Raw genomic sequence first — 25,722 nt, forward strand, 5'->3', positions numbered from 1 at the left:
GTGAAAAAAGAATAGAGTATTTTATAATAAAATAAATATGATGGATGAAAATTTAAATAAAATGTAAGAAAATTATGTAAAATAGATTTTTTAATTATGTGATAGTAAATCATATATACATATATATGTAATATATCATATGCAATATGTGATTTTGTTTTAAAACTTTAGTTATATCTTTTGCTTTAGAGAAATGAATTTTAATTCCGTTGACAAAAAAAAAAAATTTTTAATCCCAGTTAATAATTTTACTCATAATTATTTTTTCATAATAATTTTATTTTAATTTTTACCTAATTATATGGTTATTTGGAATTAAGATTGACATAAATGTTTTAGTTAAAAATAAAAATGAAAAAATTAATTAAAAATAAAAGATGACACATGTAATCAATAGAAAGCGCCAAATATCGTAACGTGGTGAAAAGTTAGAAAAAACCTTGTTATATTATATAAGATACTGATAATTGCTAACGTTTTAAAAAGTAGACAATTACGCACGAGTAGTACCTACCAAACTACCAAAACAAAGGATACCTTGAGTTTTTTTATATTTGATCTTGGACACCTAACGATTCCATGAGTGTATATCATTTGGCTTATTCTTTTGCTGTTTATCTCCTATTATTGTTTACTACTTACAAACCTAAAACAAAAAAAACAAACAAGAAGTAATTAAATACATGATTTTTCTTTTCAAAGTAAATAAGATGATTAATATATCTTCTATAGAGCTGTTAATTCATATATCTTATAAAGAGGTTAAAATAGATTGTATAAACCACAAGTATGGTGGTAGGTTAATGGTTCATATATGGTCGAAGAGTTGTCATGTTAGTCTACGCCAATTGTTTTTACAAATGTGAATTGCTTGTCATTTATCATGTAACTAATGGATGTAGATTATTGTTTCGGTCCATTTGAATATCCGGAAAGAAAATCAATTTATTATTGTATCTCCAACATTAAAATTTGTTCAAATAATGCTAAAATATATAGTAACCTTTTGCAGCAATATTAGGGTATAGAAGGGATACCAATTTCTTCTATGCATATTATATAACCAAGATTCTATTCGATATGGTCTGCGAAGGCACCGTTGACTGTCTCGCTCATGCTTATGTGGTAACTTTTGTTTTCTTTTTACCATGATCATAGTATATGATATTTTTGTCTTAATATCATATAAATCACTCATAACATTAATACGAGGATATCATATCATTCAAATATATTTCAGGCCAAAAATGTTCATGGCAGAAAAAGAATATCGATGTTTGGAGTTTTAGCCGGTGTGAGAACAATTTCAGGAGTTTGTGCAACATTCTCAGCTCGTTTCTTACCCATAGCTTCGACTTTTCAGGTATCATATCATCGTACATGCAAACAAAAAATGACGAATATTAAGAGATCATATTACTTTTTCATAACTTTTTTATATTGGTTATCCAACAAAAGATACAGAATTACTAAATTATATTAAAATGATATCAGTTGAAAATTCACCAAAGTTTTGAGAAAATGGGTATGTTGAGAAGATTCATACTTTTTCTAAGTTTTGTCTTGTATATTGCTTTTAGGTTTCAGCTATGTCACTATTTTTTGGGCTAGTGTACATGAGAATATTCCTAAAAGAGAGATTAGACAATAATGAGGGCAATGACGACTATGACGAATATGATGGTGGTGGTCTAAAGATATTAGCGGAGCCGATTCTAAGAGATGCACCATCTAACACACATGTCTTCAACACTAAGTATTCCTCTTTTAAAGATATGATCAGCCTTATAAAGAATAGGTACGTTTCATAAAAATATGTGACTATATAATTATACATAACCCTAAATATAATGATCGATATGGTTTGTAACACAGCACCATACTTATTCAAGCATTGGTCGTTACATTCTTTGCTACCTTCTCGCAAACTGGAATGCAGTCTGCTTTCTTGGTACATCTCATCTCCACACTTTTACATTCATTTATCAGTTAAAACAAAAATTTACTCAACTTTTGTAATTAACACAGTATTTTCTCAAAGCTCGTTTTGGGTTCACCAAAAATGACTTTGCTGAGCTTTTGTTGTTGGTTACCATCATTGGCTCCATCTCTCAGGTACATATTGTAAAAATGTTTTACAGGAAATAGATATTTTTCATTGATACATGCTGCTAATTAAAATTTATTTTTACAGCTGTTTTTATTGCCGATATTGGTTTCTGCCATTGGAGAACATAAGGTGTTATCAACAGGGCTTCTTATGGAATTTTTCAATGTAAATTTTAGCTAAAAACTATATTTATATTTTCGTTTTCATATAAATATTCTGTGACATCGTATATAAGTCGATGTATTTATCCATAATATATATAAAACTAAGAATTTTGGTTGTGTTTGTGGTGCAGGCAGCTTGTCTTAGCGTTGCGTGGTCAGCATGGGTGAGTTCATTGAAAATTCTAAAAATAAGATCCATAATTTAAAAGTTAAACATGGCACATAGTATTTTATAAGTATTATTGAGATGGCCATCCTTGTTCCATCTTTGGTCCAACATAGTTCAACAGTGTAGTTTGTTTTGCTCGCATATAGGTTCCTTATGCCACGACCGTACTTGTACCGGGAGCCATGTTCGTGATGCCATCAGTAAGATTTTTATGGCTTCATATATTGTCCATAAGTAATGGAGCTTTTAACTTCTTATTGCCTAACACACATATTGAATTTGGTTATAGGTTTGTGGAATTGCCTCAAGACAAGTTGGATCTAGCGAACAGGTAAAATCGTAAAAGATTTCTTCTCCCAACTTCTCATTTTTGTAAACGTTTTCAAAGAATGTATCTAGAATAATATATAGATAATGTATTTAATTATTTCTTCCATATGATTCTAGGGGAAGGTCCAAGGATGTATATCAGGGGTGAAGGCTTTTGCTGGAGTTTTGGCTCCATTTGTATATAGTCCATTGACAGGTACGTACGTGAACACAAGAAAATAAACAGTTTACACAATTCAATTCATGAATTAAAAAACACATAATTATTACTTAGAAAATAACTTTCTATTGCGTTGTAACAAATATTTGATTTTGGATTTGATATTATAGCGTTGTTTCTATCGGATAATGCACCATTCTATTTCCCTGGATTCAGCCTTCTTTGCATCGCCTTCTCTGTGGTATTCTTTATATTTGCAATCATATCACTTATCAAAAATATGTTGATTATTAATATATTTTTGTAATAATGACATTACCTTCCATGCATAGATGATTGGATTCCTTCAAAGTCTTCTGATAAAAGAGCATTCTTCTTTGCCACAAGTGAAGATCATAGCAATCAACAACCCTTGAATAGCAGAGATTTAATAAGAGATATGATGATGCAAATGTAACTTGAATGTTGTACAGATTTACTTAAAATATATTCATTTATAACGACTTACAGCTAATTATAAAGGTTAATTATGTTATTAAAAAAAAATTATATGGTTCAATTGTGTTATTTTACAAGGGTCAGTTTGATATTTTTCTTAAAAATTCATCTAATTTGAAAAATTCAACAGGGTCAAATGACCCATATGGTTCTTATATACCTCCCCCCTGCATTTATAACGACTTACAGCTAATTGTTAAAAAATAACTTAATTTTCTTAAAGAAAATATTGTAATAAATGTTTTTATTTCTAATTTATTTACTTTTGGATCGATGATCCCCACGATAACTAACATATAGCATTATATTGAACCAAAATTAATTCTTATTGTTATATCTCCCCAAAAATGAAGTTCAAAACCTATCCTCAAAATAACAAATAAGTTGACCATGAGAGTAAGAACACAAAGATGTTTAAGAAAAAAATATTATTAGACTTTCATAAAAATAATATTACATATAAGTTTAAATTTGTAACTCTTTTTCTTCCATTGATATAAATTTTTTTATCCCAAAAAAATATGAAGTCAATAATTTTATTACAAATAAATAAATAAATTTAATTTTATACCAAAATTCATCACTTTCATACTTTATAAATATAGTTTATTTTGTTCATTTCATACTGACACAAATAAAAATCATTTTTAGTGAATCAGATCCTAACAATAACCCTTTTGACATTCAATTATTTAAAAATATTTAGCTACTAATATAAATGTATTGAACAAAAAATAGTGAGATATGATGTGAAAGATTATGGAACAAATGAAATAGATTTTGAATTAATAGGTGAAGAAATGATAAGATAAGTAGATTATTACAATATTGAGAAATAGTGTTGAAAAAAAAAATTATACTCGCTAGCCTTTGTTACTCTATTTTATTGATTAAATTTTTTTTTTCTTTTCTAGACAATGACCATACCACAAATTTAGATCAATATTAGAGCTGTTTTTTTAATCTTTTTCAAGTAACCTGTTTATTACAAGCTGCATATATTTTAAAACAGTTTTTTTTGGTTGAATAAATTTAACATTCATTCATTCATTCAAAAAATAAAAAAAAACAACATTGACCAGACCACACATGCATTGAATATAACGAATAATTACATAGTGATTAATATATGAATCTTGTCGCGTGGATTGATAAGATATACATTTATTTTCTGCAAGAACCTAAAGTGAGCTTAGGGGAGATCAATAGAGAAGAGAGGAGAGATGGAAAAATATAGAATTGGAGAGTTGAGACATATGCTCACGACGGTGTTCTTGTCCGGATTTGCTGGTTTCTTGGTGAGGCCGGTGATGACTGACGTCACCGTCGCCGCCGTTTGCTCCGGCATAAATGGTTCATGTTCTCTCGCCGTTTACCTCACCGGAGTGCAACAAGTGGTACTAAACTCTCTACTCATATCAATGCATGTTTGGTCTTTTACATTTTAACTTCTCTTTTTAGTCTTTTGGTAATTACAAATGCTTCCAGAAATTTTCAAAGTTTTGATATAACCTTGAGATTTACAACATTATTTACTGATTATTTGATTATTTTTGGTACATGATATAAAATGGACCTCAAAACAAAACTAAATCAGAAATTTTTTTGCAATTAAATTTGATTTTATGAATTCACTAGAAACTGCAACAATTTTTATAAAACTCTAAAAAGGAAAATTTACACGTAATTTTTGAGTTTTTTTTTTGGGGTGGAAAATGTTTGAGTTTTTCTTGTTCCAATATTTTGAAGGTTAGTGTTTGCTATTAAGTAAGTATGTACTTTATATTAATAAATAAATAAAAAACATATATAAATGTATAGTTGCTTTAGTGACCAAAAATAGCAAATCTAATCATTAAATATGAAAAAATACAAAACTTTTGGGTAAATAAATAATTATTTCACTATTAAAACTCACTGAATTTTCTAATAAAAAATCATATTATTCATTTTAATTGAAAATTTTGTTTTTGTATTTTAATTGGAGTTTGCATGTTTTAACTGAATCAAATATTTCCGATTTGTTATTGTTGCTTCTTTATTATAAGAATCTTCAGATAGTTAAACTGATTTATGTAAACATTTTTACTGACGGTAAAAAAAGGCAGTAGGACTAGGGACAATGGTAATGATGCCAGTGATTGGGAATCTATCAGACAAATATGGAATCAAAGCATTGCTCACTATCCCTATGTGCCTCTCTATTCTCCCTCCAGGTTCCTTACCATCAACAAGTTCTGTTCTTATTTTATTTTTTTATAACCATTTTAATAAAGAATTTATAAGTTGTTTTAGTTCTCATTGAGCTAAAAATATATAGAAAAAATGCAAAGCCAATCATTTGTTATATACATTAATATATACACTGATAATTGCTAACGTTTTAAAAACTAGAAGCACGAGTACCAAACTACCAAAACAAAAGATACCTTGATTTTTTTTATTTGATCGTGGACACCTAACGATTCCATGAATGTATAGTGCCAAAGTTAAAAAAGTATGAGATGCTTCACCACGTAAATCTCGTTTTGCACGTCACTTTCATTTGGCTTATTCAAGTACATGATTTTTTAATTTTTCAAAGTATATATATATATATATTGTCATCTATTCATTCATATATCTTTGTAGCTGTTAATTCATATATCTTATAAAGAGATTAACATGGATTGTCTAATCACATAGTGGTGGGTTGATGATTCATATAGGAAAAAAGATGGCTGGCTACACTAAGTATAGAAGAATACATGATCACATATGCCAACAATCATATTGTACACTCAGCTACACGAATTAGAAGAGTTGTCATGTTAGTCTAGGTCAGATTCTCTACTGATGTAGATTGCTTGTCATTTATCATGTGACTATATGGATTATAAATCATTGTTTCGGTCCATTTGAATATCCTGAAAGAAAATCTATTTGTGGGTTGCACATCTCCCTAAAATTGATGTGATAATTGAATATTATTATTGTAAGTAATTTTCTTAACATATTAAGAGAAATAAATTATTTTTACTTTCCTTTTTTGTAAAAAAATAATAAATTACTATTATTAGTTATTTTTATGGTATTTAAAGCATTGCTCACTCTTCCCATGTGCCTCTCTATTCTTCCTCCAGGTTGTTTACCATCAACAAGTATTCATAAGAATTAAGAAATAATTATTTTCCCACATACAATTGTTAATATTTTCTATGTGTAAAATAAAACAATTATTATGTAAATAAAAAATTCTAATTCCATTTTTAAGGCAAAAACTCGAATATTCCATATTTCATTTTTTTAATTCGATTCTACAAATCTTTTATAGGTAATATTTTGTATAATGGTATCAGAAAATATCATTCACTATTATGTTTCTTACCATATACCAACCAAATTAAAGGCAAAATTTCTTTTAAAATATTTTTGTTAGAAAAAGACATTTTTAATATATATCACGTGTACCACGAAATATGTTTAAACAACAAAAATAAATAAAATATACATATAATAAAAATATACATAAGATTAATTATCTATTTATTTGATATGACACCTCACGACTCACGAGTTCGACAAGAATGCTAGACAACGTAATAACAGGTCTTTCGTTCTGCCAACAACCAAAAACACTTGTCATTGACCAAAAAAAAAAAAAAAAACTTGTCATAGCAACTAATATATCAAATTTTGGAACTTTTATCTATAACTCTTTCAAAATCCAAAATCATATTACTACCCTATGTAATGTAGAAAATAACTCTTTCTACCAAAAGCAAAAACAAAAAGTTGAATTCGGAAGAGAAAATTATTACTACCCTATTGTACTACTAAACTACATCATATCACTATGTTTTTGGTTATTGTTATTGTTACTATACAAGAAAAGTTGGCTACTAGCGACTAAATGTAGTAAATTTATGCAGCAATATTAGGTTATAGAAGAGATACAAATTTCTTCTACGCATTTTATATAACCAAGACTCTGTTTGATATGGTCTGCCAAGGCACTGTTGACTGTCTCGCTCATGCTTATGTGGTACTCTCTTCCTTACCAATTCAACAAAATATAATTATAGGACTATATGATGTTTCTGTCTTATTATAAGATGTCATTTTGTTTATTTTTGTAAGGCCAAAAACGTTCAGGGAAAGAAAAGAATATCAATGTTTGGAGTTTTTGCCGGTGTCAAAACAATTTCTGGAGTTTTTGCAACATTTGCAGCTCGTTTTCTACCTATAGCTTCGATTTTTCAGGTATGGTTTCATCATACATGAATCATATATAAATACATACAAACAAAAACGAAATATACCTTTGGCCACATGGGTATAGGCCTCTTGCTTAAGTCCCATTTGAAAAACTGGGGGATCCTATCCGTAGAATACCCTCTCCCCAGGGATTAGTGTCGGATCCTTGCATAGGTCTGGGGATTTACCCTAAGTAATAAAAAAAAAAAATTTGAAAATTTTACGAGAAAATTTTGAAATGATGATCAAAATATTCGTATATACAATCAGTTTCCTAAGTTTTTTTTCCCCATAACTTTTTATATTGGTTATTTAAAAGAAAATATACCCTGAGGACTAAATAGATATATTAAATGATATCATAAAACTTTTTTTTTGTGTGACCCTACTATAATAAAATTAAGTTGAAACTTTTAATGGAGGGATTTGATAGTTTTAAAAATTCATATTTTTTTCATAATTTAAAGATTTGTATTTTTACTCAAAACAAATTATAATTGATTAGGTGGCAGCTATATCATTATTCATTGGTCTGGTGTACATGAGAGTTTTCCTCAAAGAGAGATTACACGATGAAGATAACGGCAATTCTGATTATGGTGGTAATCTAAGAGACGCACAAACTAAGAAACATGTCTTCAACACTAACTATTCCTCTTTGAAAGATATGGTCAGCTTGATAAGAAATAGGTACGTTTCATATATATACGATGTACGTATGCATGCATGGTTTCATCTACGTACGTATATATGACTTAATATATATAACACTAAATAGTTCATACGTGTTTTTATAAAACAGCACCATACTTGTTCAAACATTGGTTGTTACATTCTTCGTCACCTTATCTCGAAGTGGAATGGTGTCTGCTTTTATGGTTTCTCTCATCTCCACACTTTTACATTCCTTATTTTTGTTAAAATTGAAAAAGACTATTAATTAATTAACAAACAAAAATGTATTGACAAATAACAGTATTTTATGAAAGCTCGATTTGGGTTCAACAAAAATGATTTTGCTGAGCTCTTTCTACTAGATAACATCATTGGCTCCACCTCCCAGGTATATTTTTGTAAAATATATGTAGTTCTAGTTTATATATAGTTAAATAAATAAATAAAATGTTCAATGATATTTTTGTGTTAAACTTATTTTCTCAGCTGTTTATATTGCCGATACTAGTATCTGGCATTGGAGAACGTTGGGTGATATCAACAGGACTGCTTATGGAATTTTTAAATGTAAACACTTTAGACTAAAAAAGATTGATTCATTTCACTCTAACTAATCTATGACATCAAGAAATAAATTGATGTCCTAATCATGTTCTTGTCTTGCAGGCAGCTTGTCTAAGTGTTGCGTGGTCAGCATGGGTGAGTCAGCCTTTACATGGAGATATTTGGTCAAAGAGAGTGTGAGATGGTTGATTACAATTTTAAAGGATTGCAAATTCAAAGGGCCCTTATTGTTTTGTTTTTGAACAATGTAGGTTCCTTATGCCACGACCTTGCTTGTACCCGGAGCCATGTTTGTCATGCCATCTGTAAGAATTTAATAGCATGCATCATGGTCTTTAGGAATGGAGACTTTTACTTAGTATTGCTTAAACATATCTTGGATTTGGTTATAGGTTTGTGGTATTGCCTCAAGACAAGTTGGATCCAATGAACAGGTACCACCCGCTAAATACAAAATGATATATGATGATGTTTTGATGTCTGACTTCCATCTTGATATAGGGGAAGGTCCAAGGATGCATAGCTGGGGTACAGTCCCTGGCTAGAGTCTTAGCTCCATGTGTATTTAGTCCTTTAACAGGTACGTGCATGAACACATTAAAATGAGCTTCATTGTTTACTATCTTGTGTAACATTAATTATTATATGGAGATTGAAAAAAACTTATATAATGTTTGTTTTGATATATACAGCATTGTTTCTCTCTGAAAATGCACCGTTCTATTTTCCTGGATTCAGCCTTCTATGTATCGCCTTCTCCTTGGTATTGTTTATATCAGTTAATAATAACACCTATATATGTTGATTGTTAATTATTATAATTGTATTAATTAATGAATATCATTATATTGCTTTACTTTCACACAGATGATTGGATTCCTTCAGAGTCTTCTATTAAAAGATCTTCCTTCTCCAGTAGTGAATAAAACAATCAACAACACAGCAGAAGCGGAAGTTTCACAAGAGATACCTCATAAAGCAAAGGCAACTTGAATCTTGTACAAGTTTGCTTCAGAAGATCATTTGTTAATCTTTCATTTTATTTTCCTTGAATAAAAGATTATAGTTGGGTAGTTGGTGGCTACGTATAAACTGGTTACATCAACATATATATGTTGTTGTTTGTTTTGTACTCGCTACGATTTGGGCTGATTTAAATGTGTTCAGTAGTGGCTGTTCAAATTTTTGATCGCCAGTCACTAGAGTCAAGCAAACAACATTTGGTCGCCATAGTTGCTTAGAGCGCCTCAGTTATGTCATTGTAACTGTGGCCAAAGAAACTAGTTACAACAATGGGGTTCCTATACCTATTTGACCAAGTTTGGTGTTATTCCTTATGAAAACTGATGACATATTTCATTGGACATACTTAGTTTCAGATACATATTTTATTGGGTTCCAAAGACGTGGAAGAAGCTTAGGTCAAGCATTGAGATGTTTCTTTGGCTATGATTATGTTTTTCCCCTGTTTCAGATATATATATAAAGATTGTTGGCTATGTTTTAAATTATTTTAGAAAAAGGAAACATCTAAAATAAATGACCAGTAGTAAGAAACAATTGAGAAAACAATACATAAAACTGAGCTTAAAAAACAAAAACAAAAAGTGATTGTTGGAAATGTGAGTGAGGACTAAACACGGGAAATATCATGTAGTGATTTGTAGGATCGGAACACAAAATTTTAGACCTTTTCAGCTGTCGGATAGCGGTGGGTCTATGGCCCAGGCCCACTAAAGAGATGGCCCATTTTAAGAGAGGTTATAGTCGAGATGTTGCAAGTGGTATCAGAGACAAATCTAAAAGACTGTGGAGCCAAGAAGCCTCTCACCGTTAGGGGGTGATGGTTTTGGTGCGCAATGAGAACATTGCAGTCTGGTAGTATAGATAAATTATGACACCCTGATTTCAAAAAATATGGTGGTGCATGTGGAGAAGTATAAAAGAAATGATTTGACCACTTATGTCAATAAAGTGCATATATCTTTTCGGTTAAACGTCATGAGAGAACTACACAATTAAGAGGGTAGCTGGAGTAATTCATGATGGGTGAGTGAAGAAAAAAACACATGAAAATATGATATGGTGATATGTAGGTCGATAAACAAGTCTTTAGAGCATCTTGGACATAATAAACAGGTCTTGGACATAATAAACAGGTCGTCAAATATTTGTCACCCCATTAAAAATCAACGTGGGCCTACTAAGAATGGTGGGTCGACAGATCAGAATGGACATGGAACTCACACAGAAGTGTTGGTGGGAGCATCACAAAGATGAGATAGTTTTAAAACAATCTTTGTAATTTTTAGAGTCCGGATTTTGTTTTTACTTGTTGGGTACTCTTGCTTCTAAAGTTATATCGAATAAAACGTTTATGTAAATACAACATAAACTGTATTTAGTATTTTATGCGGTAAAGAAAAAAGTAAAATAAACTGTTATAAACAAATTATACATGCTAAGAAAATTCCTTTCAATAAGAATCCATATGTAGAATGTCACGGATTCTACAATATTAATCAATGGATTTTACAATATTAATCACGGATTCTACAATATTAAATAAATTATACATTCTAGGAAAATACCTTTCAATGTGATTTTACAGTCTTATAGAGGACAATAATTAATGAAAACACATACATTTTTGTGGTCCGAGGGGAGCCGGTAGGGACCGGTGGAACAGATCTAAGGGGCCATGACCATTAATGTCTCACTCTCTTTTTTCCAAAACGTCAAAAGGACCATGAATCCACCAAGGTGTTACCGACGGCCTACTATAAATGTTGCCTCAAGGATAATTTATGTGGCTTTACAATATTAATATCTTGTCTTGACGATATTTGTGTAAGACATACATTTCTGTGAGACATTGTATAGCTTTAGAATTTTGAAGTGAGGGTTAGGAGAGGAAAGAGATGGATGACTATACACTAGGAGAGCTGAGACACATCCTGACGACAGTTTTCCTATCGGGATTCGCCGACATCTTGCTGAAGCCAGTGATGACTGACGTCACCGTCGCCGCGGTTTGCTCCGGTCCAAAAGACTCATGTTCTCTCGCCGTGTACCTCACCGGAGTACAACAAGTGGTAAACACCTCTACTTATATATTACACTTATACATATCTATCGAATCGATGCGTATTGGTTTTTGTTTTTTACTCTTTAGTCTCTTTTTTCATTTTTATTTTTTTATGACTCTTTCATCTTATGGTCAGAACAAATGCTTCCAAAAATATCTTCAATGAGTTCAAATTTGATAACTAATTAAATATAACAATAAAATAATCGATTCTAGTTGTAAAGATAAGGGTATATATTGTGAAGAATCTATAGTTTACCTTTTTTTTTTTTTTTTGTGAACCGAATCTATAGTTTACCTTAAAATTAAATATTTTTTAGGCATTTTAGTATCAGACTAGTGTTTTATAAACTGTCTAAATTCTCTAATAAAACACATAGGTCCTCCAATTTTTTTTTTGTTGTATATTAGACTTTGATTTGATTCTACCGAATCAAATATCTTCGGTTGTTGTTGTTCTTGTTGTGGTTGTATGTTTAGAACAAGTGCAATATTATAAGAATTTTAAGACAACTAATGTAAACTTTTGTTATGATACGGTGAACATATATGGTGAATACAAGACAGTAGGACTAGGGACAATGGTAATGATGCCAGTGATTGGGAATCTATCAGACCGATACGGAATCAAAGCATTGCTCACTATACCTATGTGCCTCTCTATTCTCCCTCCAGGTCCCTTCTTCTTTTTTCCTTAACACACATTATATCATCAACAAGTTTTGTTCTTATTTAATACAGAACACTCATAATCTTAAAACTTTTGTAGTGATATTAGGGTATAGAAGGGATACCAATTTCTTCTATGCATATTATATAACCAAGACTCTCTTTGATATGGTATGCGAAGGAACCGTTGACTGTCTTGCTCATGCTTATGTCGTAAGTGTGTAACTTTTGTTTTCTTTTTACCACGATAATACACTCATAATATTAATTTATATATACGAGATTATCATTTCGTTTACTTATATTTTTTCAGGCAAAAAATGTTCATGGTAGACAAAGAATATCAATGTTTGGAGTTTTAGCCGGCGTTAGAACAGTTTCAGGTGTTTGTGCAACATTCTCAGCTCGTTTCTTACCCATAGCTTCGGCTTTTCAGGTATTGTATAATCATACATGCTAACAAAAAATGACGAAATCAAAAGATAATCTCAAAACAAGATTCAATCATATACAATCAATTTCTTAAGATTTATTTTCCATAGCTTTTGATATTAGCTAATAAAATATACATCGGAATCAGAAGATTATAACTAAGTTATAAATATAAAATTTTCAATTGAAAACTCACAAAAACCTCGGGAAAAATGGCATGTCATGAAGATTTGCATTTTTTATATATTTTGCATATACCTTTATCTTGTATATATAAGAAAATTTTTAATGTATTAGGTTTCAGCTGTATCACTATTGATTGGTCTAGTGTACATGAGAATTTTCCTAAAAGAGAGATTACACAGCAATAATGATGACGAAGATGATAGTGTTGATCTAAAGATGAGAGTTGAGCCGAGTCTAATTAGAGACGCACCAACTAAAACACATGTCTTCAACACTAAGTACTCCTCTCTCAAAGATATGATAAGCTTGATAAAGAATAGGTACGTTTCACATACACACACATATGTATACAATACATGCATGTGTAATGTCATGTACATACAGATATGTAATCCTAAATGATTGATATGATTTTCTTATAACACAGCACCATACTTATTCAAGCATTGGTTGTTACATTCTTTGCTACCTTCTCGCAAAGTGGAATGCACTCAGCTTTCTTGGTTTATCTCATCTCCACACTTTTTTTACATTCATCTATTAGTTAAAACAAAAAAATGTACTAAACTTTTGTAATTGACACAGTATTTTCTGAAAGCCCGATTTGGGTTCACAAAAAATGACTTTGCCGAGCTCTTGCTTTTGGTTACCATCATTGGCTCCATCTCTCAGGTAAATATTTCAAAATGTATTACATTATATTATATAGATATTGTTCATTGAGATAAATGCTGCTAAAATTAAATATTTCTGCAGCTGTTTATATTGCCGATATTGGTTTCTGCCATTGGAGAACGTAAAGTGTTATCAACCGGGCTTCTTATGGAATTTTTCAATGTAAATATTTTACAACTATTTATTTTCTATTTCTGTGACATACCAAATAAATTTATGTCCTTAATACTGATATATCTGTGTAAACCTAAGAATTTTGGGTGTGTTTATGGTGTAGGCAGCTTGTCTAAGTGTTGCATGGTCAGCCTGGGTGAGTGCATTGAGAATAATTCTTACCAAAAAATGCGATATTTTAAAAACCATTGTTATGATAAAAATTATGTACAATTAAGATCCATAATATGAAAGTTAAACATGGTTCATAGTATTTTCAAGAATTATTGAGCTGGCCCTGATTGTTTTGCTCGCATATAGGTTCCTTATGCCACAACCGTGCTTGTACCCGGAGCAATGTTCATAATGCCATCAGTAAGATTTTATGGCTTCATATATTATTGTCCATACGTATATGGAGCCTTTTAGTTCATATTGCCTAATAAACACATATTGGATTGGGATTTTTTTATCTATTCTACCACATTTTGTGGGCTTCATTTCTAATTCTACCACATTTTCAAAATCTTTTTTAATATACCACATTTATGTGGTAGTTGACTTGAAAGTAGACGATTTTACCCTTGAAAAAAAAGAAACAACATATTATAAGTAATCTAATTGTCCACGAGGTATAGTTGTAGACAAGTTTTCTACGGATAATATTTATGAGTAATTTTACAACGAATAATAGTCAGGTAATTTAATCAACATGTCCACAAATATTAGTTATTAAAGAAGCTGATCATGAGAAGTTACCACAAAGCGTAACTGTGAACAACTTGTTCACAAATATTATTTGTGTAAAAGTTTTTGTAGTTGTATAAAAGTTGTCTACAAGAATCACTTTGTTTACTGTTAGTTTGTTACAAACAACTTGTCCATAAAATATTCCACAAGTAATAGTCGTGGACAAGTTTATGTCGACCACTAATTGTAGATTAGTTGTCCAATTAGTTGCTATTGTGAAAGTGAAAGCATAATATCGTGGACAAAAAATATCTTAACATTTTGATATCCATAATCTAATGACAATAGATTATAGTTCTTACTCATTATTGACGAGAATCTATACTACATGAAAATTATTCGTGGACAAGAATAAGTTATAACGTAGACAAAAATTATTATTCGTGGACAAAAAAGATGGTGGTGATGCAGAACAAAAAATGTCGGTTATGTTGCAGAAGATTTAGAAGAGGAGAAGACGACATAGGTGTAGTAGATCTTATCATAGCTCAAACCAAATCGTAGATCTAAACAATCCTTATGATTTTCGAGATTGACATTTACCTCTTGAATCTTGTCCAGTTTTCTTAATTATCACAATTAAATTAGCTTCTAATAACGATGAATTGAAGAAATAGAGATGCTAGAGTGGTAGAGATCCAAATTTACAACAAATGATTAATGAAACTCAAGCTTCTAATTCATCCTTCATGAATTCGTAAATATAAATGAGAAGTTGAGATGAGAGAGATAAAAGATAATGAGAGAGAAGATAAAGTTAAAACCAAAGAAGAAGAAAAAGAGAAAGAAATGAAAGAATGTAAAAATCAGAGGGTGTAATTGTCTTTTCTGTTTTTTAATTGTGGTATGTGTAAAAAAATTTATAAAATGTGGTAGATAGTAAAAGAAAAAGTTAGAATGTGGTAGATTTATTAAATTTCTCTCTTGGATTTGGCTATAGGTTTGTGGTATTGCCTCAAAACAAGTTGGATCCAGTGAACAGGTAAATCGTAAAAGTAATTTTCTTTTCCCAAATTTTTGTTTTTTTTTTTGGCTAACACCTTCAAAGAAGTTTTAGAAGACATAAATGTATCTAGAGTAAATGGTACAATTTTAAAAACGAAATTAAAACAAGATTCAACAGAGACTTAAAAACACAATATATGAAGTTCCACAAATCGTAATTAGTAAATTGTACAATTTTTAAAATATATACCAATCATACCCAAAATTGCACCATCATACCATCTATGATTACTCAAATCCCATATATTCCTCTAATAACATTAATATATTATTCTATGTAATCCCTTTAATTATGTCCTTTGATTATGTTATATGTTTATATATAAGTTGTATCATTCCATTATATAATATAATAACAATACATTTCTACAAACATAGTAAATACAAACAAGATTAAGTGTGAAATACATTCATAAATTTATATTTTTACACATCACAGTTTTAATTCAAACAACATAATATATTTATCTATCTTTTTCTTTTTTTTGAATGTAATGTTAAAATATATTCAAAGAAAAAATAAATGTTTATACAACTATAGTGCAACCAAAATTGAAAAATATGCTAAAACGTTTCTAACTTAATAAAAATATCTTTAAAAGAGATTAATTAAGTACGAGATTGGAGCCACCGAGTAAATCCTTCCTCATACCGCCTATCGCCCATTCGTCGGATCTCATGAATCTGATTTTTAATTTATCTATCTTTTTCCATCTCGTTATAGGGCAAAGTCCAAGGATGTATCTCCGGGGTAAAGGCTTTTGCTGGAGTTATGGCTCCATTTGTATATAGCCCATTGACAGGTACGTTAATACAAGAAAATAAACAGTTTTACTTAGAAACTAACGTCCCGTTGCGTTGTAACAAATATTTTGGACTTGTTATTATAGCGTTGTTTCTATCGGATAATGCACCATTCTATTTCCCTGGATTCAGCCTTCTATGCGTCGCATTCTCTGTGGTATTTTTTAGAACTACAACCATATTAGTCTTAATTATTCGGAACTTTTAATAATTAATGCCTAACATAATGACATTGCCTTACATGCACAGATGATTGGATTCATTCAAAGTCTTCTGATTAAAGACCATTCTTCTCTGCCGTAAGTAAACATCAGAATCAACAACACTTCAAAATCAGAAGCTTGATAAGAGATATCAACTTGTTTCGAGAGATTATTTTTGTTACATGCCGTCGTTTACTTGTCGTGATACAAAACTTCTAAACTAGATTTATGGTTTGTTTCATTTCGTAATGGTCTAGATTTATATACATTTTCTTTAATGTAGATTGAAACTGGCACTACCAATATTTTTGCATAGCCTTTAACTTCAGAACATGTCACATAATTAGTAATGTGCACTAAGAAAAATACTCAAGAGATAATGACTAATTTAATCAAGTCGGCCAGAAAATACCAAAATATCCTCCAAAAGTCTGATGTGATCTCATATATCCATCAATTAAATTTTATAATAAAGAATTGACAGAAAAATAAAAAATATCTGATGAAAACACTACATAATAATAAACTTTCTCATTTTTTGTTTTGTCCAAAATCAAAATCCAAACAAAATTTTAAACACTGTTGTGTTTTTGTTTTTGTCTCTTCTTGAACCAAGAAGGTCGGTATAGGTTATGGAGAATGGAATTGGAGGGCTGAGACATATGTTGACGACGGTCTTCCTTTCTGGCTTCGCCGGATTCATGGTAGTACCGGTGATTACCGACGTCACCGTCGCCGCCGTGTGCTCCGGTCCAGATGACTCATGTTCTCTGGCTGTTTACCTCACTGGTTTCCAACAAGTGGTACCAACCTTTACTCACATATTTATATGCTTTCTTTAGTCTCTCATCTCTTTGATCTTCATTTTTTCATTTCTTGATTGTTAAAGATTTGTTTCTTCTTTGCTTAAAACTGACCATGACATATATGCATCTAAATGTATGTCTCTAACCTTGAAATTGATAACCTATTATGAACATGATCATAGGTTTTGAGTTTTTTCTCTTTTTCAAACTAAATATTTTTAAAGAATTTACTATCTTTCATATTTGAAACAATGGCTTTGACTGGTTGTTTAGTTTCATAATAATAGAGTAATTTTTCTTTCTAGCTAAATTCAGTTCACTCTGCATTAATTCATCTAATGTTTTCAAATATCGTAACTAAAGAAATGAAAAAAAAATCAGCTGATAAAAACTTGAAAAAAGAGTAAAAAAAAACTTGTATTCAAAGTAAAGCATTTTCCTCTTATTAAATTAAATATTCTTCTATCTCTAGTTATTTTTTTATACAAAACAAAATCACTTCAAATAATTGAAATTAATATATCGTTAGATGTAATTGATATGTTCTTTTTAAACAATCATATGTTATAATCTTGATGACATTTTGTGAGTGTGTGTGTGATAATGATGATCGAGAACTATTGAATCATGAAGGTAATAGGGATGGGGACGATGATAATGATGCCAGTGATCGGGAATTTATCAGACAGATATGGGATTAAAACAGTCCTCACACTTCCTATGTGTCTCTCCATTGTTCCTCCTGGTTCGTTTGTTTTGTCTCTATCTATTCTTAATTTCTTATTTTCTTTTGTTGCTTTTTTCAATTCATGGGAGTCACATACACCGACGCAAAAGTAAAGAACTCTCACTAGCTAGCTATTTTAACACAATAAAATCAAAATCAAAAAAGCAATAAGATATGTGTACGTCAATGTAATATTCTTTATTTTGGAAAGTATTACGTGGAGGTGGAAGTTATAAAGAAGCCTTTTTACCCCACTTTCATGCGCGCATGCATGCTCATGTTTCGTCATTTTCCTCCTTCATTAGTGTTCCCAACTCACACAATGTACCACTGCTTTAATGTCAACAACAACAAAACAAAAACAAAACAAAAAAAAATCGATTTAACTAAACATTCTAAATGTTTTTTTCATACCTTATGATCGTAAATAAACTACCAGAAATTAACGGTTTTATATCGCAAGTACAACAATACTCGTTATCTGCAAAATTTAAAGGTTATAAAGCTGTGAAGATAAACAACTGTGACTATTTATGACTCTGCCCATTAAAACGATTAGAGCATTATTATTGGGAGGATTTTAACTTTGTATCTTAAAAATATTCTAGTATTAAAATTAAAAAATTAAGAGGTAAGAGTATCTTATACATGATTTTGTATCATATTTTCTTACTCATTAAACCACTTTTTACATTTAATTTAATTACAAATTAATCTAAAAAATATTTGATATCCCCCTATTAAGGATGGCCTTATATCCAAATAGGCTGTCCATAGGTGTCTCTATTATTTAGAAAATAATAGTTAAAAGATAATTTTTTATAAAAAAAAATTGAGACATTAAAACGAGTTCTAATTTTATCCTCAAATCAATTTTGACCTAGATTTTTCGGTTATATGGACTGTCCAATGTTCATATTGTCCAACCGGTTTTATCCATGAATGAAATTGGACATAGACCATATTAATCCGTTTTATATATGGGTTTATCTATGACCGGTCCATAAAGTATTAGACATGGACTCACTATAGACAATCCGCCTATTTTAATAGCTCTTATATATTTTATACTACTAATCCAAAGAAATTAAAATTTCTCTTTGTATTCTTACTTTCTAGTAATACTGTCTCATATTATCAAAAGAAAATTAATTTTATTGTTTAATTTTGACAGTAATTTTAGGGTACAGAAGGGATACAAAATTCTTCTACGTGTTTTATATAAGCAAGATTCTGACCTCTATGGTATGCGAAGGCACCGTCGACTGCCTCGCTTATGCTTATGTGGTACATTATTTTTAATAAACTATCATTATTATAACAAAATATGTAATCAACATATTTCTATCGATCAGATCACTTAAAAGATTTTGTTCAGGCAGAAAATATTCACGGTAGTAGAAGAATATCAGCATTTGGTATATTAGCTGGTATCAAAACAATCGCTGGACTTTTCGGTACACTAGTTGCTCGTTTCCTACCCATAGCTTTGACTTTCCAGGTACATTTTTATCATCAACTCGTTACATTCTCATGTGATCCAAACTCTAAAGATAGTTTTTTTGGAGTAATGTTTTAGGTTTCTGCTATAGCATTTCTCGTTGGCCTTGTCTACATGAGAGTTTTCCTAAAGGAAAGGCTAAACGATGATGAAAATGATGATCATCATGGTACGTATGGTCAACATGAACATGGTAGTAATGATGTGGGAATGTTAGAAGAGCCGATTCTTAACGACAGACCCATTAAGACACGTGTGTTTCACAAGAAGTATTCTTCATTGAAAGATACCATCAGCTTGATGAAGACTAGGTGTGTTTATATATATATATAAATATCTATGTATTCATGTATTATAATTTCTAAATGATGGATATGGGTTTTATATATAATAATTTCTAAATGATGGATATGGGTTTTATATATAATGCAGCACCATATTCGTGCAAGCATTGGTTGTTACATTCTTCAGCAGTTTCTCAGATAGTGGAATGGAGTCAGCTTTCTTGGTTTAGCTCATATTATTATTTACTCTTTATTTTATATGATATTGAGTTTTTCTTTATAATGTCAAATTTGCATGTTGAATATTGTTGACGTATGATTTTGTTGTCTATATATGCAGTATTTTCTGAAAGCACGTTTTGGATTTGACAAGAAACAGTTTGCTGATCTCTTGCTCTTGATTACCATCGTTGGATCTATCTCTCAAGTAAATAAATTACGTGTGATTATATTGTAGATAGTATTGTATAAACATAGCAATATTATGCTTTAATATTTGAATATATTTTGAACGTTAAATTGATTTTGCTAAATGTTTTCTCAGCTATTTGTTCTGCCAAGATTTGCATCTGCCATTGGAGAACGCAAGCTTTTATCAACAGGGCTTTTCATGGAATTCATAAATGTATAGCACACGTTATTTTATTACTTATGCTTCTATTGACACATTTTAATAATGAACCTTGCTATTGATGCAGATGGCCATTGTTAGTATTTCTTGGGCACCATGGGTGAGTCAGTCAAAACTAGGGGACTTGTTCAATGTCACATCTCAATTTGATTTGCTTTTGTTAATTTTTATTTTTCGATATCGATTTTGCAGGTTCCTTATCTCACTACTGTCTTTGTACCTGGAGCCTTGTTTGTGATGCCCTCAGTAAGATATATTTTTTTTGAGATAGTTAGTAATTAGTCAATATATAGCAAATTTTGTGAATATTATCTTATATCGTAAATGGAGCAATACTTTAAGTAATATATGGGGTACTATAAAATTAAAGGTTTGAACATTTTGGGATGCAGGTTTGTGGTATTGCCTCAAGACAGGTTGGATCTGGTGAACAGGTAAGGGTTGTATATATTGGTATCTGTTGTATTAGCATTCAAACAAAAACATAAGAACACAAACTCTTGTTTGAACTGATCATGTAGGGAAAGGTGCAAGGATGCATATCTGGAGTTAGGTCCTTTGGCAAAGTTGTGGCACCATTTGTATTCAGTCCATTGACAGGTTTGTAACTATGTAAGGCCCTAAAAACACAAACTACTACTAACGAAGTTTCATTCATGTCTTTTGACACATTTGAAACATTGGTTTCATGTATATATGTAGCATTGTTTCTTTCGGATAATGCGCCGTTCTATTTCCCTGGATTCAGCCTTCTTTGCATCTCCTTGTCCTCGGTACGTGTTGCTAGCTATTCATATATCCATCAAGGATAACTTTGATTTGATTAATTTTATATGAATTTATGATGGACCAAGATGTTTTGCATGTAAAATGCAGTTGATCGGGTTCTTTCAAAGTCTATTGATTAATGATGTTCTAACTTCACCATTGAACAAAGCAATCAACAAGATCTCAGAAGAGGAAGTGTGATTACAAGAACTCATCAAGTTATATATAAGATAAGAGTGTATATATATAGCTTTGTAGTATATGATAAAAATTTATGTCGATCAATATATTCAAAATATGATCACAAATGTAGACAAAAGAAAAATATATATTATTAGTTACATAAACTAATGATTTAATGATTAACATTCAAATAAAATAAATTAGAAAGAAGAAGACACAAGTGATTTAGTTTCAATTTCATAAAGTTTATATAACATTTATTTGCTTTCACCTTCATTCATATATACAACACCCTCATTACTAAACCATAATTTTCTTTACTCTCATGCACTTTAGATAACACTAAAAATGTTATATCGACTAAAAAAGGAATAAGCAGACACATCTATATTACCCTGAATCAGGGATTTGAGACCAGCCAGGTGGAACTCTGCTGGAGACAACCGTGGGCATTGTTTTGACATTGATGTCAAGTGGATGAAACCTGTACTGAACATCGAGTTCGAGGAGGATTTTGATTACTTCCTCGACCAACAAGGCTCTTCTTGTGTACCTCTCACCCATGTTTTGGTGGTTAATTTTATGACACGGCCATATTGCTAACCTCACAATGTTCAAATTTTCCACATCTTTGACAATAATATCAGCTTTTGGATACCAAAACTCGGGTTTGCTGTCGATGTAGCTGCGGGTTTTTAGCGAAAAATATCATTATCATCCTTCAGAATATATCAACTTAAGACATTATAAGCACAAGTGTGAGAATCTTTACCTTGATATTCTTTGTTTGATTGCAACAATTTTTTCAGGAGGAGTAGTAATGTGGACACAACATGTGACTTCTTCTCCCATGTCCGGACTACGATGGTAATTGTGAATTGCTTTCTGCCATAGAAGAATATTCGGATACACAATCTTTAAATTGTCAGCTCTCAAGAACACTGTTGTGAGAATGTTCATTTCCTCCACCACCATCTGCAATTTTTTATCTCGTTAGTTATTGTACCTTACAAGATTTATTAAATAGACTAAAAACATATTTTAAATCCTTAGTACCTCTACAGAGTCGATGACTAACCGATCACCAACATCGTAAGGGTGAATTATGAAGAGGAAGATGATTGACTCGAAGACGGTCTTGAGAGAGTTCCCAAACATGAATGCCAAGAGTACAACTTGTGAAGTTAAAAAGAGAAGGTACTTGGACGTAGCGATTTCAAGAAGGATTAGCCATATGACTATAATGACAATGGCTGTGAGAAAACTAATCATGTGATGGAGTTTGTTCACTGCTGTCTTGGTGTCATTGAGTGTTAAAGCAAGTGCTCTTCGCTCTCTGAAAGCATTCACCTAGTTAAGCAGAATCAACAACATAATTAGTGACATATGTATATACATAAGCTCAAGAACAAAAACTCTTATTAATTTTACCAGCCAGTTCTTCAAGGCTGATTTTGTGATCTTTTTGGTTACTAATGCTCCTTCGAAGAGGCTCATCGTTTTCATCGCCTCGTCTACTGGCAAAAATCTCATCAAATCCTCCAGATAGATATGCCTTTTTGTCATTCATATATGAGGTTTTGTTAATTAGGTTGTAAGAAGTATATTTTTGTTAGAGAAAGAAGAGAAATTGTAGAGTGAAGAAGACTCACTTTGTACCAGGTTGAGCTACGTTCTTGAAAATCTTCCTTGCGGCTGCTTTAGCTTCTTTCTCGCTCCGTATCTGTCGAGTAGATTCATCTTCAGATGTGTTTTGAAGCGCTTGCTCGTCCAACGTAGTCAACGAAACATTTCTCACAATCTTCATTAGCCTCTTCATGTTCCAAGCTGAAACGTTCTTCTGATTCATCTTGTGCAAATCCTCCATTGTGATTCCGTTATCACTTCCCGTCTTCGGGATGATTGGAGATAACTTTATGTTCACAGTACTCCCGCTTTTTTCCTGAGGGAGCGCTGCGGAACAAAGCTCGGGTGATAAATCGGCTCCTCCTCTCTGCATCTTGAAGATCTCTTCTTGCGCACGCTCTTCCTCTTCCTCAATCCTGCTTAGCTCAAGCATTGGAGGTCCAGATAACGTCTCGATCAAGTAATGATGAAATAGAGCTTCTTGAATCCGATCGAAGTAGGTACTAACGTGGAACGAAGAAGCTAGAACTTTAACAACAAGTGTCTTGATCAGCCACAAGACAGTGCTTAACAAGAAACACACCAAGATTTTGGACACGAGAAAAAGAACATCGCTATGTGTTTCCCTTTCTACTTTCTTGTCGAACAAGAAATGCCAAGCGATAAGCACGAGGCCGAGCCAGAGACAGTTCTGAACAGGAGTCTTTACTCCGTACACAAAATAGAGAACCCGTTTCCTCAATAGGAAGTTTCTTTCGATAAAAAAGACGATGATTCGGATTCCACACCCCGAAACTAGCCTACCACAAATGAGAACCAGCAAGACCACTTCCCATTTCCACAATTGAAGGCTCCAAAGAGTTGCATTTCTCCACGTATGAAACGCAAGACTCAACACTAACGCAACTACGAGCGCGATCAAGCTCAGCCACTGAAGTAACGTTACCGCGTCCATTTTCAACCTTCGATATTCCTCAGGAACATCTTCCTCAGCCAATGAATCATCTTCTTCCTCAATATCATCGGACTGTCTCCCAAGTAAACCTGATCTTAACTGCTCCGATGTCCCCATCCAACTTGTGTACTGTTGTTCCTCTTCTTGTGGAGGATCTATCAGTCTTGATCTCGCCTTCGCCCTCGAAACAAGCTCTGTTTTCCTCATCGATGAACATCTTAAAACTACCTCTCCTTCATCTTCTTGCTGCTCTAAATTCATCCGCATCGTCGCCGAGGAAAAAGAAGTCGACGACGCACAAGAACGGACAGAACTGGACAAATTGTTGGTTCCTGAACTGTTGATCTTGAAAGACACTCTCATTTCTTTCGAACCAAACATATTGTTATTGTTACTGACAACCTCTGTTTCCTCTGTTTCGTCATTCACATCAAGTGTGATCTCCTCACGGCACTGCGAGAAATCGAAACTCCCACTCTTAACATGATCATCCGTTGAATTATCTTGCCAGAACATGTAGCTGGGATCTCTTTCCATGGCTGCTTTATGGACGCTGAAGCTAGAACCAGAACCATCGTCAAGAACCTGATGTTTCTTCTTCTTCTTCGTCTTCTCGTTTTGATCTCCCGTGCTTATAATCTGTTTATACGAACTATGAGACTTAAAGGGTTTTCGAAAATCCATAAAATGAATCAAAACAACAACAAAAGAAGAAAAAATATAGACAAAACTTAAGAATCTTTAGAAAATGAAACAGAAACTGTGAAGAAGATGATGATTCATTAACAAACAAAGGTTACGTTATAGTTTTCAATAGGAGTTACAAGTTTAGGTGTATGTATTATTTTTTTTTGTTCTTTGTTACTTTAACTTACTAAAAATTGTAATTGGTTTAGGAGTTTTTTTTTTTAAACCACCATGAGTTGGATAAAGACTTAATATAGTAATTAATTCGTCATTTTTGATAAAACGATCACTAAATTTAATGAATTTGTGTTTTACTACACATCTCATGTTCTAAGTTTGGTCTTTGATAGTTTTCGTTATAAAGTGGGCAGATTAATTAACATTAACAACACCCAACAAAACATCTTGCGTGCATGCCCGTATTGTTCTGTTTTCTCTCGTTAGACTTAGATTTTGATTATTTTCTCTTCTTTTATTAATTCAGAGGTTACTTAAGATCGTTTCTAATAGGCTTAACGATCTTCTCAATAGGCAAGAACTAGCTTGGTTATTGAGTTACGATAAAATGGGTAGATGAAGTTAGGCTTAAGTTTGAATAAGGGAAGATTAATTTAGAGATTATAGTTGTTCCTTAGTCCTAACTAAGCACATGCAATGTAAGAGTAGAGTCATAGATTCTTGAT

The 25,722-nt window shown here is 31.6% G+C and overlaps 5 protein-coding genes across 10 annotated transcripts in view; 4 read left to right on the plus strand and 1 right to left on the minus strand.

Annotated features, from left to right (window-relative positions):
* Positions 1 to 3,433, plus strand: part of LOC17890886 — an 8,157-nt gene extending 4,724 nt beyond the window's left edge. The window contains exons 3-13 of the mRNA XM_023785724.1: positions 1,013 to 1,125; positions 1,241 to 1,363; positions 1,581 to 1,798; positions 1,876 to 1,951; positions 2,029 to 2,115; positions 2,195 to 2,275; positions 2,406 to 2,438; positions 2,590 to 2,643; positions 2,733 to 2,774; positions 2,891 to 2,969; positions 3,266 to 3,433. Coding sequence (XP_023641492.1) covers positions 1,013 to 1,125; positions 1,241 to 1,363; positions 1,581 to 1,798; positions 1,876 to 1,951; positions 2,029 to 2,115; positions 2,195 to 2,275; positions 2,406 to 2,438; positions 2,590 to 2,643; positions 2,733 to 2,774; positions 2,891 to 2,969; positions 3,266 to 3,390 — 1,031 coding nt within the window. The 3' untranslated portion in view covers positions 3,391 to 3,433. The remainder of the gene's footprint in view (positions 1 to 1,012; positions 1,126 to 1,240; positions 1,364 to 1,580; positions 1,799 to 1,875; positions 1,952 to 2,028; positions 2,116 to 2,194; positions 2,276 to 2,405; positions 2,439 to 2,589; positions 2,644 to 2,732; positions 2,775 to 2,890; positions 2,970 to 3,265) is intronic.
* A 1,215-nt stretch (positions 3,434 to 4,648) lies between these two features.
* On the plus strand, positions 4,649 to 10,095 carry LOC17891271. Of its 3 annotated transcripts, none has more exons than XM_006299414.2 (14): positions 4,649 to 4,828; positions 5,536 to 5,647; positions 7,343 to 7,455; positions 7,551 to 7,673; positions 8,173 to 8,357; positions 8,470 to 8,545; positions 8,644 to 8,730; positions 8,829 to 8,909; positions 9,009 to 9,041; positions 9,158 to 9,211; positions 9,299 to 9,340; positions 9,408 to 9,486; positions 9,599 to 9,669; positions 9,774 to 10,095. In XM_006299414.2, the coding sequence occupies exons 1-14, from the start codon at positions 4,655 to 4,657 to the stop codon at positions 9,897 to 9,899; spliced, it is 1,356 nt and encodes a 451-aa protein (XP_006299476.1). In that variant the 5' UTR covers positions 4,649 to 4,654; the 3' UTR covers positions 9,900 to 10,095. The 3 variants fall into 3 exon arrangements, with proteins under 3 accessions (XP_006299476.1, XP_023641489.1, XP_023641488.1); XM_023785720.1 differs by having other exon boundaries at positions 4,714 to 4,828; positions 5,540 to 5,647; XM_023785721.1 differs by lacking the exons at positions 9,599 to 9,669; positions 9,774 to 10,095 and having other exon boundaries at positions 4,653 to 4,828; positions 9,158 to 9,195; positions 9,408 to 9,429.
* Positions 10,096 to 11,827: 1,732 nt separating this feature from the next.
* Positions 11,828 to 17,101, plus strand: LOC17892378 (multidrug resistance protein 2). Of its 4 annotated transcripts, none has more exons than XM_006297650.2 (14): positions 11,828 to 12,001; positions 12,558 to 12,669; positions 12,764 to 12,876; positions 12,977 to 13,099; positions 13,393 to 13,601; positions 13,709 to 13,784; positions 13,867 to 13,953; positions 14,038 to 14,118; positions 14,234 to 14,266; positions 14,431 to 14,484; positions 15,800 to 15,841; positions 16,589 to 16,667; positions 16,755 to 16,825; positions 16,918 to 17,101. In XM_006297650.2, exons 1-14 carry the CDS (start codon positions 11,828 to 11,830, stop codon positions 16,969 to 16,971), a joined length of 1,308 nt encoding a protein of 435 aa, XP_006297712.1. In that variant the 3' UTR covers positions 16,972 to 17,101. The 4 variants fall into 4 exon arrangements, with proteins under 4 accessions (XP_006297712.1, XP_023641484.1, XP_023641485.1 ...); XM_023785716.1 differs by having other exon boundaries at positions 12,773 to 12,876; XM_023785718.1 differs by having other exon boundaries at positions 11,887 to 12,001; positions 12,562 to 12,669.
* A 334-nt stretch (positions 17,102 to 17,435) lies between these two features.
* On the plus strand, positions 17,436 to 21,954 carry LOC17892557 (tetracycline resistance protein, class A). The gene is made up of 14 exons (XM_006297595.2): positions 17,436 to 17,674; positions 18,311 to 18,422; positions 19,579 to 19,691; positions 19,783 to 19,905; positions 19,984 to 20,216; positions 20,338 to 20,413; positions 20,530 to 20,616; positions 20,734 to 20,814; positions 20,888 to 20,920; positions 21,013 to 21,066; positions 21,213 to 21,254; positions 21,342 to 21,420; positions 21,523 to 21,593; positions 21,697 to 21,954. Exons 1-14 carry the CDS (start codon positions 17,504 to 17,506, stop codon positions 21,787 to 21,789), a joined length of 1,368 nt encoding a protein of 455 aa, XP_006297657.1. The 5' UTR covers positions 17,436 to 17,503; the 3' UTR covers positions 21,790 to 21,954.
* A 55-nt stretch (positions 21,955 to 22,009) lies between these two features.
* LOC17891199 (mechanosensitive ion channel protein 7) lies at positions 22,010 to 25,073 on the minus strand. Its single transcript, XM_006298993.2, has 5 exons — positions 23,424 to 25,073; positions 23,203 to 23,326; positions 22,828 to 23,121; positions 22,544 to 22,746; positions 22,010 to 22,456 (listed from the first exon to the last, which is right to left on the minus strand). Exons 1-5 carry the CDS (start codon positions 25,034 to 25,036, stop codon positions 22,162 to 22,164), a joined length of 2,529 nt encoding a protein of 842 aa, XP_006299055.1. The 5' UTR covers positions 25,037 to 25,073; the 3' UTR covers positions 22,010 to 22,161.
* Between the last annotated feature and the right edge of the window lie 649 nt (positions 25,074 to 25,722).

This window comes from Capsella rubella, unplaced genomic scaffold (genome assembly GCF_000375325.1).
Source record: "Capsella rubella cultivar Monte Gargano unplaced genomic scaffold, Caprub1_0 scaffold_3, whole genome shotgun sequence".
NCBI classification, from domain to species: domain Eukaryota; kingdom Viridiplantae; phylum Streptophyta; class Magnoliopsida; order Brassicales; family Brassicaceae; genus Capsella; species Capsella rubella.

Coding starts and splice junctions, on each gene's coding strand:
- LOC17891271 (XM_006299414.2), top strand. CDS start 4,655: ATGGAAAAATATAGAATTGGAGAGTTGAGACATATGCTCACGACGGTG. Junction 8,731..8,828: donor TCATTGGCTCCACCTCCCAG/GTATATTTTTGT, acceptor TTATTTTCTCAG/CTGTTTATATTGCCGATACT. Junction 9,670..9,773: donor TATGTATCGCCTTCTCCTTG/GTATTGTTTATA, acceptor ACTTTCACACAG/ATGATTGGATTCCTTCAGAG.
- LOC17892557 (XM_006297595.2), top strand. CDS start 17,504: ATGGAGAATGGAATTGGAGGGCTGAGACATATGTTGACGACGGTCTTC. Junction 20,617..20,733: donor TCGTTGGATCTATCTCTCAA/GTAAATAAATTA, acceptor ATGTTTTCTCAG/CTATTTGTTCTGCCAAGATT. Junction 21,421..21,522: donor TGTATTCAGTCCATTGACAG/GTTTGTAACTAT, acceptor GTATATATGTAG/CATTGTTTCTTTCGGATAAT.
- LOC17891199 (XM_006298993.2), bottom strand. CDS start 25,036: ATGGATTTTCGAAAACCCTTTAAGTCTCATAGTTCGTATAAACAGATT. Junction 23,327..23,423: donor GTAGCTCAACCTGGTACAAA/GTGAGTCTTCTT, acceptor AATGACAAAAAG/GCATATCTATCTGGAGGATT. Junction 23,122..23,202: donor CAGCCTTGAAGAACTGGCTG/GTAAAATTAATA, acceptor CTGCTTAACTAG/GTGAATGCTTTCAGAGAGCG.
- LOC17892378 (XM_006297650.2), top strand. CDS start 11,828: ATGGATGACTATACACTAGGAGAGCTGAGACACATCCTGACGACAGTT. Junction 13,100..13,392: donor CCATAGCTTCGGCTTTTCAG/GTATTGTATAAT, acceptor TTAATGTATTAG/GTTTCAGCTGTATCACTATT. Junction 14,267..14,430: donor GTGTTGCATGGTCAGCCTGG/GTGAGTGCATTG, acceptor GCTCGCATATAG/GTTCCTTATGCCACAACCGT.